This window comes from Grampus griseus (genome assembly GCF_964374135.1).
Source record: "Grampus griseus genome assembly, chromosome: 2".
NCBI classification, from domain to species: domain Eukaryota; kingdom Metazoa; phylum Chordata; class Mammalia; order Artiodactyla; family Delphinidae; genus Grampus; species Grampus griseus.
This window is the reverse complement of record NC_139018.1, coordinates 46,478,272-46,493,086: the sequence shown is the minus strand read 5'-3', so window position 1 is coordinate 46,493,086 and position 14,815 is coordinate 46,478,272. Positions and strand designations below refer to the sequence as shown.

The 14,815-nt window shown below is 43.7% G+C and overlaps 1 protein-coding gene across 1 annotated transcript in view; it reads right to left on the bottom strand.

The window, feature by feature from the left end:
* The window catches only part of LOC309819227 (uncharacterized protein), a gene marked incomplete at its 5' end in the record, with an annotated part of 243,055 nt that extends 231,490 nt beyond the window's left edge, over positions 1-11,565 (bottom strand). Inside the window, 2 exons of the mRNA XM_082649367.1 lie at positions 10,235-10,409; positions 11,433-11,565. Of these exons, the coding sequence (XP_082505493.1) occupies positions 10,235-10,409; positions 11,433-11,565 (308 nt within the window). The remainder of the gene's footprint in view (positions 1-10,234; positions 10,410-11,432) is intronic.
* Between the last annotated feature and the right edge of the window lie 3,250 nt (positions 11,566-14,815).

Sequence of the window (14,815 nt, the reverse complement as noted above, 5' to 3'; positions counted from 1 at the left end):
CACCCATGATTTGTTACTTATTATCAGACAAGTCTTCTCCATTAGCACGAGAGAATATTGTAGGGATGAAATTAGAAAACTGATTACAACCCACGTGAAAAATGAACCACAACGAAGTGTGCAACTTTTCAAAACCATTCATCCTAACCTCAAGGCTCATGAATGAAAACCAGAGAAGTAAACGGCTGGTATGACCCAAAGGTCAGTGCTCACGCATGCTAACAGAATTTACAGGATGCTGTGAGGACAAGATTCCAGGTTCTGAGCACGTGGAAGTCAGAGGCCAAGGCTTGATCACAACTCCCTCACTAGCTACTTGTGTGACCTTGGCCAAGTTACTTCACTTCTCAGAATGTGTAAAATGGGGCTCACAGTTATTCAGTACATATCTACTGAGTGCCTGGAGCGGGCCAGTGACGTACAGTAATCTCAAGCAGTGGACAAAACAGGCGAAAATCCCTACCCTCAGGAAGAACACAGACAAGAGACAAAGAAGTTGAAACTACAATGTCAGTCAGTGATACGATGAAAAATAAAGCAGGGTAAGGAGTTAGAGTTTGGGGTTGCTATTTCAGATAAGAAGGTCAAAGAAAACCTCTCTGAGGAGGGACCGTTTGAACAGAGGCCATAATAAAGTGAGGAAGGAGCCTCATAATATCTGTGTAAAAGCCATCCAGGCAGAAGGAACGTGCAGGGGCAAAGGCCCTGAGGCAGGAACATTTGAGGAATGGTCAGGTGACAGCAAGGTGACAAGTGTGGCTTAAGGAAAAGGAGTGAGGGGAGAGTAGCAGGAAATTAGGTCAAAGAAGTAGCCAGATCATAAAGGACCTGAAAGTGAGCACTTGGGGTCTCATTCTGTTTTGATGAGGAGCCTTTAAAAGTTCTGAGTAGCATGAACTGATGGATGTTTGAAAGGATGGTTCCAGCTGCTGTTTGTAGACAAGAATATAAGGGAAGTGCATCCATCCACCATCAAGATAGGTGAGGTCATCTTTTCTTGTTGCAATCTGACATAATCTTTTCCACAAGAATCAAGTCCCTGGGAAACCTATAAAACGAGAAGGGAATCAACAACCACAAAAATGTTGTGCTTTATAGAAGCAAAGTTTACTTCTCACTCGTACTTCAGGTCCATTGTAAGTTAGCTGGGGTTCTGCTCCACCTCTTATCATTCTGGGACCCGAGGATGGAGCAGCCTCTATCTGGATCGCTGCAGATCACCACGACAGAGGGAAAAGGGAGCACGGTGACTCACGCACAGGCTCTGCAATGTCAGCCTGGGAGTGATACGCATCACTTCCACTCATATTCCGTTGGCCAAAGCAAATCGTTTGAACACATCTAACTTCAAGGGCAGTGGGAAAGTACAATCCTACCACGTGCCTGCAAGATGGAAAATTGGATGAACAGCACTAACGAATACCACAGAGACCAGAGGGAAGCAGGGAGACTGATTAGGAGGCTTTTACAGTAATCCAGGCAAGAGAGGAGAACGGCTTACACCAGGCAGTGGCAGGAGAGGTGTTAGGAAACAGATGCCGAAGATATTCTGAAGGCAGAGACAAAAAAAAATTTGCTGATGGATTGGATGTGGAATAATCACAACCACCCCACAGTGAATTTATTTTGGTGCAGATTAAATGAGATGATATATGTGAAATTTTTGCACAATGCCAGATACGTTGTAAACCTCAACGATGGTGATTATTATCGTCGTAGTTCGAGACTGAAGAGGTACTTATGATAACAGAACAGAACAGCCTAATTTTGGCCCATCCTATTTTCCAAGATATATTGTTGCTTCACTCTTACACCACTATTCACACACACACATGCACACAAAGATATTTTCCAAAAATAATCATAGTATTTATTACCAACTTGACTTTAAATGGTCTTCACCTCTTAGGAAACTTTCTAATAATGAACTGATTTTCCTAGTAACTTCAGAGAAGCTTTCATTCATGTGGACACACATTTGGGACCCAGAAAGCAGCCTGCATAAGTCAGGAAGCCCCCAGTCTCTCAGCTCAGATGTTGTAGATTAATAGTCATTTGATTTGGAAATGTGAAATGAACTGATAAGAAAACTTGCTCGTACCAATGACATTCAGGAATGAAAACTGACAGGTCACCTGCTTTAGAAGATTTGATTCTTCACATTTTAAGGGGAGGAGACCTTTAGTGACATTTGCTCTCTTATGGCTTACATTAAACAATTTAATATATAACATGAGGGAGAGAACATGATTTAAACAATATATCCAGGAGGAAAAATAAATGACCTCAGTCCCAAGAGGCACTGTTATGCACTGGTACTATTCATGTACATTATAAGGAATGATGTATCAGTTTTACTTCTAATCAGCATCTAAATATATCACCGTCGGTTCCTGGAGTGCATTACACTATCTCGCAATGCATGCTCACATTCTACATTAATGTGGAAAGTATCCATCCGTTATCAGGCAGAACTTAATTCTATATTGAAAAATGAGGTGTCTGCTTGGTACACTTCTATTTTTAGGTTTAAAGTCATTGAGAAACCAAATCTAAAATAGAACTTTGGAACTAAACTATGCCGTTTTTTAGGGCGTGGGTGTTAAGAGAGAACAATTTTGGGGGCGTCTGATTCAGAGGTATCACCTATGTTTTGGGTGCCTCTGGTTTCCTCTCCTGTTTGGGCGTATCTAACCCAATGGTGTTGTGAAATTCTTTAAAAATATTCTTAGAACAAATTTTTAAATAAACATATAATACATGCGGCTATCTCTGAGTTAACTGTCCCCATAAACAAGCAAAATATCCCAGGAATGTCACAATTTCAGCTTCTAAACTATGTCTTTCAAACTGCTTCCTGTCTATGCATGTGTCTTGATTTGGGGTTCAAAATCTATGTTCTCTATGGAGATCAGTAGGATAAAAAGGGCTGGTTTATGCTAACACATATATATGAAATCTAAGAAAAAAAAAAAAGGTCACGAAGAACCTAGGGGTAAGATGGGAATAAAGACACAGACCTACTAGAGAATGGACTTGAGGATATGGGGAGGGGGAAGGGTAAGCTGTGACAAAGTGAGAGAGTGGCATGGACATATATACACTACGATTCGTAAAATAGATAGCTAGTGGGAAGCAGCCGCATAGCACAGGGAGACCAGCTCGGTGCTTTGTGACAACCTCGATGGGTGGGATAGGGAGGGTGGGAGGCAGGGAGACGCAAGAGGGAGGAGATATGGGAACATATGTATATGTATAACTGATTCACTTTGTTATAAACCAGAAACTAACACACCATTGTAAAGCAATTATACTCCAATAAAGATGTTAAAAAAAAGGGCTGGTTGTTGCAATATTATACAAATGAAAGTTAAGTATTGAAACACACCAGGTGATGTGTTCCACGGCATAACAAATACAAGCAGACTCAGTTAGCCAGACCACGTGCTGAGGCCACTGTGGATGTTCCATAAAGTGGATCTGATGGATTTACTGAGCATCTTCTACGTGCTTAGGACAGCGTTAGGTACCATGAAAAATAAAAAATACATGCAACTATTTCTGTTCTCAAACGCCTCAAAACAATTGAGGATTCAGTGGATCTCTGTTGGGTCCAAATGATAGAAATGCAACTTGATCTAGCTCAACTCAAACACAGAAAAAGTGGAGGAAGGTGGGAATTTATTGGCTCACCTGACTGAATTAGGGGGCAAGTGTAGACCTAGCCTGTAGAGGGATGAAATTCTCGAGTGCTTTGTTTTTACGTCTTGCTCCTGTGCTTCTCTCTGTGCTCCAGCATCATCTTCTCAGACTGGGTTTTCCAGAAAGCACAACTCTGGCAACCTCCAGATTCACATCTTGACCACTTCGGCACCAGAATGAAAAGGACCCTTCCCCACTGGTTCTATGAAGGGGTGCACATTTCCGTGGTGTAAATACTCCCACCCTGGCCAGCTTCAAGCTACCACCCTGAGGTCACCAAATGGGGAGCAGGGAAGAGATGCTGTCCTGAGCCTGGCTGAGCAGGTGCAAGCCAGCTCCAGCATGCCACTGATTTCCACCATACTGCAATCCCCTCTCTATACACACCTACGGAAAACCCAGCTAGACCTGGTCCCCGCTTTCAAGGGGTATTTCAAAGAAGACAGAGAAGGAAGTAAATAATTACAGAACAGTGAGGTAATTGCTACAATACAGGCACACACAGATACAGAGATGGCTCCAAGCAGGGGCGATCCCCTCTGCCTGGGCTGGAGTTGGGACCTCAGGGGAGGCTTCATAGGAGATGCCTTTATGGTGGAGAACATGTTCACCACTTGGAAGTGTAGAGGGGAAGGGTGTGCAGAGGAAACACCGTGCATAGTGACCCACAGGAATGCAACGGAAGGGGGTGAAGGGACTGTGAGAGTGGTTGGAGGGAAGGTACAAGAAGCTGAGAGACATGGGGGAGCCTGGGGGCTGCGGGGAGTAAATCAGAGATGAGTCATGAGGACTTCAGATGCTTTCTAAGGAATTCAGCTCTTTAGCCCATCCGTCAGTGGTCTTCAACCTGTTTCTAGTAGGGGGAACCCTTTTGCTATGAAATGTTAGGTGTGATCTCAGCTTATAAAACAAATAAATTTCATATTCTTAGTGCATACTCATTGTACTAAAAATAACTGCGTTACATTTGCTGAGAATACCCGTTTGTAAACGGGTGGTGTCCTGAGTGTTAAAATTTGGTATACAGTATAGCACATTTGAGAGAGTTCACATTACTTAGATTTTTAAATAATTGTTTCTGAAATAATTTCAAACTTAAAGCTGCAAGCATAGCATAAAGTACACCCATACTTTACCCAGATCTGCCTATTGTTAATATTTTGCCCTGTTTGCTTTATCATTTGCTTTCTTACTCTTTGCTCTTTTCAAAAGTATGTACACATGTGTATGTGTATGTATGTGTGTATACTTATTTTTCTGAGCCATTTGGGAATACGTTACATACCTCACGGACATTTACCCCTGAACACCTCAGGATATATTTCCTAAGAATAGAAATACATATTCTCTCCTATAACTACGGTATAGCTATCAATTTCAATAAATTTAACCTTTATTCCATACTTCACTCTTCTGCCCTAATTCCAATTTTGTCAGTTATTCCAAAACTGTCATTTATAGCATTTCCCCCCTCCAGTACAGGATCCACTCTAGGACCACATAGGATGTCCTTCCATCCCTAATTTGTGATATGAATTTTGATCTCCAGTCGAAGTTTTTTCAACTTCTCCATTCTATGTATAGTGGCTATTTTTTTTACTTTGCTATTAATAAGCAATTTGAGGGGATACATTTTTAGATTAGGCAAAAATGATGACTTTTCAACTTTAGCACTCCTTCCGTGATTACCAGTAGGTAGCTGACATTCCATTATAGGCAAGAGCCCTCCCTTCTCCTCCATAGTTTTTGGTGTTGTTGTTTTTTAGTATTTATCTCTTTATTATCAGTATGTACTCACGGATTCCTTTTTCTTCAATGCTTTATAATTCACTTACTGTCTTTAACATTAGTGCTCAGATGATCTCTGCTTTGACCACTGGACATCCCTTCAAACTGACTTCTCTGTCCTAGTGATATACCCTATTGGGTTTTGGGTTTTTTTTTTTTAGCATTTTCATACTTTCTGACATAAAATATACCAGGTTCATCCATACCTACCCTGCCTCAGCCTTGGAATCAGCCATTTCTTCAAGGATCCCTGGTTCCTTTTATTGGGGAATGGCATTAGGGACCAAGATGTGGGTACTAAGTGTGCTTATTGTTACTAGGGTGTCATTACTTCTTGGCCTTTTCAGTGGACGAAGCTAGGATATATACATGTATGTATCCATAGAGAACACACACACACACACATAATTCTGAGTCCACACCAATGCCTCAAGTTCAAATCCATCCCCACAGAGTTCTTTTCTTGACTTCCCCGTTCCACATTTGTACCTCTCTTATTCCACAGTGACAACTAATTATTGTTCTGCTAATATGAACTAATTTACTCATTACTCAATCCTATCATATACCTAAAAGAGTTTCAGAAGGGCTTCTCCCCAAAACAAACCTACTAGAAAGAGTTCAGGACTTGTTTGCTGTTCTCTGCATCTCCCCAGCCTGCCAAGACTGGATGTATTTAGTCCAATATACTGTGTTCATAAATTACTTCAATTGGTTCTTTTTTCCCCCATTTATTTTGGTAATGTTATTCATTTGAAATACAGCTGGGTTCATTTGCTTCAGTTTTCATCCAGTTTCAGGATGCTTTTTTACCTTCCACCATTGCTGACTTTATTTCATTTTTTGAATAGGTAGAACTAACATGCTTACAAACCTCAAAACTGTATGAAAAGGCACACTCAGAAAAGTTTACACTGTAAACTTGTTTCTAAATGAACGGCATTCTTTTTCCTGTAATGAAATCATCAAATGTGTGGGAAGGGGGAATATAATGACGTGTAAAGGGTTGAGGACAAGTCCCAGTTCTCAGGCTGAAGTGTCCGGTAGGATGAAGGTGAACCTCTGCAGGACACAGCTCACAGGGGGAAGAAACAGGTTTGGGCAGAAAGACAATGAATTCCGGTTTTGATACATACTGTGTTCCTGCCCAGCTTATCTTCTGGAAAGCCAGAAGAAGCAGGACTAAATGAAAGGGAAAAGGGGAGACAACAGCAGCAGGAATGTGTGAAGGGCCAATGAAAGCTGCACAGCAATGAACCTTGAAACCATCTTGAAATTACCTGTCTTTATTGACTGTCCCATTACCATTGCCATAAACACACCATCCCCCTGAGGCCTGGGTCCTCCCCTCCATCAGCCCCTAGGTAGGTCCTCTGCAGGGGCACATGGCTTAGTGGCTCTGGAATCAGACATATCTTACACAAATTCTAGCTCCACTACTTCCTAGCTGGGTGAACTTACACAAATCGGCTCACCCTTCTAAGCTTCAGTTCCTTCCCTGTAAGACGGAGAGAGTGACACATCACCTACCTTGCGGTGTCGTTGTGGAGACTATGGGATAATATAAGGCAAGTGCCCAGCACAATGCCTGATTCAAAGAAGGTATTTTCTCTTTTTTCCATTAATCTCAGGTAATCAAGATTCCAACTCCCTCACACTCTAAATATAAGCTATACAATACTCTACTGCTGTGGCTCTCAACATTGGCCACACATAAAAATCACCTGGGGAGCTTTTAAAACATACCAAGACTCAAACCTCACAGCCCAGAGAGTCAGACTTAATCAGCCTGGGGTGGAATTCAGCATTGGTGTTTTTCGTTTTGTTTTATTTTAAAAAAAGCTCCAAGGTGATTTTAAGCAGAGTTCAGCACCACTGCTTTCCTCACACACTAAATCTGAAGAAGGGCTCTCCTAGGTTGTACTCCCTCTTGACCCTTCTGACAGCACTTCAGAAGAGAAATAGATGGCTTCAATTGTTCTCTTTTTATCCCAAACATCCAAAGCGTATAGCAATATGTTATTCTCCAGGAACCTCTTTTCTGAGAAACATAAATACCACCTTCCCCACAGGAAGAAAGGAATGTTCCTCCCCACCCAAAAGAAACCTGCTCCTTTCTCACCCACCCAGGCAGGCTAGAAAGCAAAACACAATCGGAGCTTGGTCAGCGCAAACTCAGCCCCGAGGAGACGAGCCAGGAAGGGGCAGGTCTTTCCACCGGCCCAGTCCAAGCAGTCCCAACCAGCTGAGGGACGCAGAGGCTGGGGGCTCCCACAGGGCGATGCCATTTCCGCTTATCACACAAATCATGTCTAATGGGTGCCGGCGCTCTCAGGAAGCGTGTGAGCCGCTGCACTGCACTTGTGCCAGCCATAGCCACCAAACCGATGTGTACACGGGCTGGAAGGCAATTCCTCAGCCAACTCAGGGTTACTTTGAAAACTCTCGTCTGCAGGAGGAAAGGGAATCAGTCACCACCAGCAAAGGTAGAACGCTAACCGGTGGCTGAAGCCCATGTGATCCTCTAAGGTGGATGGATTCCTGAGAGGAGGCGGGTAGAAGCCCACTGCCTATCACCAGTTGCTTCTTTCAAAACAGGAAAGAGAAACCTTTCTGACAACAGGAAGCAGCTTTATGATCAGTTTTTTTTTTTGGCAAATAAAAATCTTTATCTAAGATTCCCATTGTTTACCAGTTCAGGAGTATTTTGATAAGAGTACGTGTTCCCTGGGGCCTGGAATCCCAAAATTCTATCTAGTAATGAAGCTTACTGCCTTAGGTCACCCAGCTGCCCTCCAAGGACCCTGAAGCCTATAGATCTTCAGTGTAAAATGGGCTGATTCGTCGCCAAAGGTGCTGGGCAGAGCACCTAAAAGGACAGTGTTTAGAATGTAGGTCCCAACACTGTCCTTTGTTCTGAGCTATACTTCCTTACAACATTGAGCCTGGGCAGCCCGGCCCCACAGTGTCTGGCCATTCTTGATGTGCTCAGGCAGCCCAGTCTGAATGTATCTTCACAAAAGCAGGGGCCCAGTGACCAGATGTCCAGTGCAGATGGAGCCTTGGGACACCCACCCAGTCTGAGCCATGACTTACACCTGCGCAACCTCTGACAGCCAGGGACTCAGACTCCTTGGCAATCCAAAGACAGCCAGAGCAATTCGTCCACCTCAAACCCTCCCTCTATTCTGCACCTCTTCTTCTGAACCCTGCTTGGAGTAGTACGAAACTGTAACCTTTGGCTAAAGAACATCTCTTTTATTCCCATCACGTGTCAGAAAGACCCCAGGGTACTAAATGAAGAATGAGAAAGCAAGAAGTAAATGGAAAGAAAAACAGGAGACGAAAGGTTAGGCCATCAATATGAACAAGAAATTAAAACCCTTCTGCAAACCTACCCTTATTTATCACTTGTCTCTAATTTGCTCTAAGATCCTTCAGCCTGTGCAAAGGGACATTGAGTGTGTACCTCAGTTTAAGCTATAAGTCTGGGGTTGAGCTGCCCAAGCTCAGAAAACATTTAACTCAAGTATGCACAGACCTTCAGCAGGAAACCCATAATCCAGAGGCAGCTACTACAAATGCTTCAAATCCATATCTCAGTCAAACTCAAGGCTTGCAAATTAATATGCTCAATGTCAGAAGCAGGCCCTCGTTGCTTTTTTAAATGAATATAGTGGCTTGTTTACAAGGATAACGACTGTTAGAAATTGGTTCTCACTGGTAAAATTAGAAGTATTCAGTATATGTGTATATTGATGACAAATATGCAATAGACCCTCCCCCCCCAGTACCCTTACAATGAATTAGGTATAAGATTCCAGGTCCAGCCCACACCCAAGGGGTGGAGACAACACATGGGTGTGAATACAAGGAAGGGCATCATTGGGGTCCATCTCAAAGGCTGGGTGCCTTCTCTTTCCAGCTATACGTCATGAAGGATTTCAGATTCCTGATGCCAGTTATAAGGGTTATAAAGAAATCTCGCCATTTGCCTCAAATAACCTTTCACGTACGATGGTGGGCAGAGTGCCTGCCATGGAAGATCACCCAACCCTGAGCTTGTTGGTCAGCTCCCCTTTCTGCAGAATGTTCCTCTCTTCTCCTCCAACATAAATGAACCAAGCCTGTGTCCTGGATCCTCACAGTATCGAGTATATTTGGCAAACACATTTGAGCTGAGGTATTTGTGTAAATGAGGCTTACAACGTTATCCTTCATAGGAGACACTTTTGGATTTTAACTGAAGCCTCTGGTGATAGCACCTCCCAGGGAAGCTGTTTGGAAGAAACTTTGGAATGCAGAACTTTCAGGCTGAAAGGGACCTGAGAGAAGGGAGAGCCCAATACTCTTGCTTTACAGCAGAGAAGAAAACTGAGGCCTGCGGGGGACATGACCACAGACCTTCCCAAGTTGACGTAGCCAGATTTGCAGGGATCTTTACAATCAATTTTCCTCATTCTCTCTCTCAAATGAATAAAAGGGAAACCTTTTTGTCACTCCAAAAATGGATCTCTCGGAGGTAGTGTTAGAAGCAGAGGGGGAAGAACACACCCAGGGCTTAGTGCTAATGATAGGTTTGTTGCTTTGTCTTTCAACGCCTAGAGCCTCTCAGCCTACGCTAGTGGTTCCAAAGACTACGCCCCCCAACTCTTCTCCATTCTCCTCCCGCACCCAGCCCTGCATCCACCCCTCTGCCCTCAGTCCCCAGCAATGCAAAGGAAGAGGTCACCACCGCACCTACCCTAAAGACGGCTGTCCTCCGAGGATAACACCCAGGGCTGAAAGTGAGATCCGAGCATCAGAGCTGGGGTGTCTGGGCCTCCGGACGGGCTTCACGAGACCCTGTGAACCGGACTCTGCCCTTGGAAGGCAGGATGCCCCCTTTGACTTCGTCTCTGTGCAAATGTCATCATTATCTGACATTTGAGCAAAACACAGACATACTCCTGTTACACAAGCTGATTAAGCGACTTCATCATCAGGAAAAAGCAAATCTCCAAGAGAGCCCAGCTCACAGTTCATCAGCACGTAGCTCCCCGCACTCAACACAGCCGTTAAGAACCCAGTTCTGGGGTTGTGCTCTGAAAACCAAGACTTCTTGGTCCGTCTCACCAGGGCCAAGGGAAGCACAGCTACCTTTAGAGACAAAGGAGTCACCCGGTTTCAAAGGTTTCTTGATATTGTGCTGTTTGTTGGATTTGAGTTGCATAATATGATGTTTTTTGAGCCTTCAAAAGAGGGAGCAAAATCCAGGCTTTACGGATAGGACAGAGTCTCTGTGTGAATGCACATTTCATGTTCACCACTTGCAATCTTCTAATGGAAAATGACTTCAACAGGCCTTTTATGTGGCTTAAACCAGCTCTCCAACCCTTGACACTTTTGCCCTCCTAACAAGTTTGACTAGAAGGTGTGTGGGACTGAAAGAGATTCCACCTGGGCTGGAGTTAGGACGACTTGAATTGCTACCACCACAGATCTGCCCCTGTTTGCAGGTCTGTGTCCCTGCCCCATCACACTTCCTGGAAGATGTTTGGCAGACCTGGACTCAGTCAGCCTGTACTGGTTAACGGTGCCTTCTAATTTCCCTTTCTTGTTCCCCAACAAGATGAGGTATTGGGCTTCCCTGGTGGCGCAGTGGTTGAGAGTCCGCCTGCCGATGCAGGGGACGCGGGTTCGTGCCCCGGTCCGGAAAGATCCCACGTGCCGCGGAGCGGCTGGGCCCGTGAGCCATGGCCGCTGAGCCTGTGCGTCCGGAGCCTGTGCTCCGCAACCGGAGAGGCCACAACAGTGAGAGGCCCGCGTACTGCAAAAAAAAAAAAAAAAAAAAAAAAAAATGAGGTATTTCCTGCCTTGCCACAAGCCATGCCCCTAGGTCAAACATCTCTGGGCCTAAGGAAGGGCTCCACGGGCTGTGGGATAGAGGAAATGCTCCTTACGGGGAGGTTCCACATCATCCCGAATCTGGGCTGCTCTCCACAGCAGCAAGGAGGACCCGAAGCTTGCACATGCGCATTTAAGCCAGATGGCATGCACAGGTGTGAGGCTCCCCTCCTCAAGGTCTGACACCATGGTTTAGATAAGAAAAATCTGTGATAATAGAAATTTCCCTAGGGGGGCTTTTTAAATTCCCTGGCACTCTTACCTAATAGCTTACCTGTCCCACAGGAAAACTATGCCCCATTCTTCATTTATTCAACAACTGTATTGAGTGCCTACTCTCTCCCAGACAGAAGAAACTGCCGAGTTTTACTTTATTATTTTACTGGTGGAAAAACCACAATGCAGACTTCCAGTCCAGGCAGCAATCTATGACCATCATGGTGCAGAAATATTAACATGCTCCTCTTTTTTTGTCAACTTTTCACTGAAGCTCAATGTACAGATACAAAGGGCACAAATCCTAAGTATGCAACTCAATGAACTTTCACAAACTCAATAATCCCATGCAACCAACACGCAGATCAAGAAACAGCACATCACCCACACCCCAGAAACTTACTTTGCATGTCCCACCAGTCACTACCCTTCATCAAAAGTAGCCACTGTCCTGACTTCTAACATCATAAGTAAGTTTTGCCTGTTTTAAACATCATATAAGTAGAATCAGTGTACTTTTTTACATCTGGCTTCCTGTGCTAATATTCTGTTTGTGAGAGTCAATCTTGTTGTTTCATGTATTTATGGTTTGTTCATCCTCATTGCTATACATTCCGTTGTGTGATTATATTATACCACCATGACTTTATTCTTCTTACTGTTGATGAGCATTTGAGTTGTGTCCAGCATTACATATAATGTAGCCATAGACATTCTTTTATGTGTCTTCTGGTCAACATGTATATGATTTCTCTTGTCCATATACCTAGGAGAGGTGATATGTTCTCTTAAATAATAAAGATCTGAAAAAGCTTTGAGAGCTACATTTTATTTTATTTTTTTAACACCTTTATTGGAGTAAAATTGCTTTACAGTGGTGTATTAGTTTCTGCTCTATAACAAAGTGAATCAGTTGTACATAGACATATGTTCCCGTGTCTCCTCCCTCTTGCGGAGAGCTGCATTTTAAATCAGATTCTTGCTGCTGGTGGTACAGATGGCTCCACCTTGATCCAACCAGTTTCTTCTCATCTCTTCCCTTCTAAGTTGGTCCCAAGATTTGGTGCTGATACCTGGAGCAAGTTTGGGTGGTGACTTCTATCCTGACAGGGAAAGTCACTCAATATTCAGGCCGTGGCCAAGGTTGTTGAGCTGGTCAGTAGCAGGCAGCCTGGGAAGTAACCACAACATGCCCTGGGGCAGGCTGACGGGTCTGCACAGGAAACCAAGAAGCATTCAGTGGGAGTTTCTGTAATCACTGCCACTGCACTCCTGGCTCTGTCTCCAGGGCTGCCTGCGCCTTCTCAGTTCAGACTCTTCTTGTGCCAGTGAATTTCTGGCTTGCTCTGGAAAGGCTGCCAGTGCCTTGTCATAAGCCCCAGAGACCAACCACTGGCATCCTAAGTGCACCACCGCTGCTTGGATGGCAGGATTCACCTGATGCCAACGTGCCCAACACTGACTTGGCATCTTCCAAAGAGTGAGGTAGACTTGGTCACTCTGCCAGTACTCAGGCTAACTCCCCATGCACCCCGCCCCCAGCGATACCCAGTAAGGTTTGGGACTTCCTGCAAAGAACTGGCCAGAACTTGTAGTAAATGGCGAGTTCTCCCAAAGTCCCAGCTTCTGGACAGGTGTTCCCGCTTATGCTGTCTCCTCAATAGTCCCACCCACTCCCTCCGCCAGTGTGGTAGGCATGGTTCTATTCTAAGTTCTGTTCTATTGGAGGTTGTTATAGGTTACACACGTGCCCAGTGTCATAAAGCTAACACATGGTAGGGGAAGGATAGCAAACTAGATCCAAACCTAGCTGCTTTTCGAGTACAACTGGAACCTCAAACATTTTAATATTAGCCTAAATAAAAGATCATCAAGAAATCAACAAGGGTAGTTACTGGAAAGAACATGGAAATAAGAATTGGGAGATCTGGGTATAGTTCCATTCCAGTTTACTACCACCTAATTTGGTTATCCAGGGAAGGTCACTTAAGCTTTCAGAATAACAGTGTCTTTAACTGAAAATGAAAGAGTCATGCATTGCCCACAGACCACACCTCCGTGAGAGCGGGGGCCATGTCCTTTTCTCCTGACCATAGTGTTCCCAGCACCAACCATAGTGTCCAGCCAATAACAGGTACTCAATACATGTGGAATGAATGGAAGGATAAATTCATGGGAATCCACATCAGATTCTCTTAACAAACTCTCTCTCTTACACATCAGACGCTCTCAAAATGCCCATGCCAAGGCCCCACCCCATAAATGCTGGTTTTCTTTTAAAGGGAAAAAAAAAACCTCTCTAGGTAGTTCTGATTTGGACCCATAGTATGACGTCACAACTCTAAAATTCTATTATTCTGTTAAATCAGCTGTATAAATAATCCCTTACTAAGTTCAACATGAATTTATTTATTCAATTTTATACAGTTCCCTCCTAATTAGGACAATCAGGCCATACGTTCTCTCTAGTCCTCTAAATCCCTGAGAAGTCTAACTTCTTTCCCTGTCTGCAATTAATGAGTCCCCATCTTTCCCCTTCACTGCTCCATTTTTCTCCCACTTGCTTTTGAGTCTGTTTTTTTCCTTGAATTACACCAGTTGGATTGAGACCATCAAATCTATAAAGATACAATATCTGCATAAATTAGAAACAAAGTAATTTCTTATTTGGCTAGAATTCCTACGTGCTGGTTCACAAGTGTTTTCCCTTTTTCTCTTATCTTCATCTAAAGTTCAGTTAGAAGGAGTGATTGGGAAATTTGTCTTTACTCAGCACTCAGTAGGTGCTTCACATAAAAAAGAGGAAAAAGGAAGAAATACTAAATCAAACCAACCTGACAAATCCCTCAAATGACCCGGCAGCCTACACATAGGTACTGCTGGTCTGTTTTTGTCTTAGGAGGGGTAAAGCTAGCTAATACTGGTTTTCTTTAGGATTTTCCCAATATAGGCATTACCCTACCCAGATACTGTTTGCTAGGCTGCAGTGAAGCCATACTTACTTTAAATACAGACTTCTTTAAACATCCACTGAAGGGTTTTTTTTTTTACTTAGATACATTTATGTATTGTAGCATGATTGCCATTTTAGCGATACTTATTACGTTACATAATTATAGCACAATATTGTCTATATTCATTATACTGTGCAATTGACCTCTGTGGCTTCTTTACTACTCGTTGCAAGTTTGTACCTTAAACATCTATCTTATCACTCCATCCC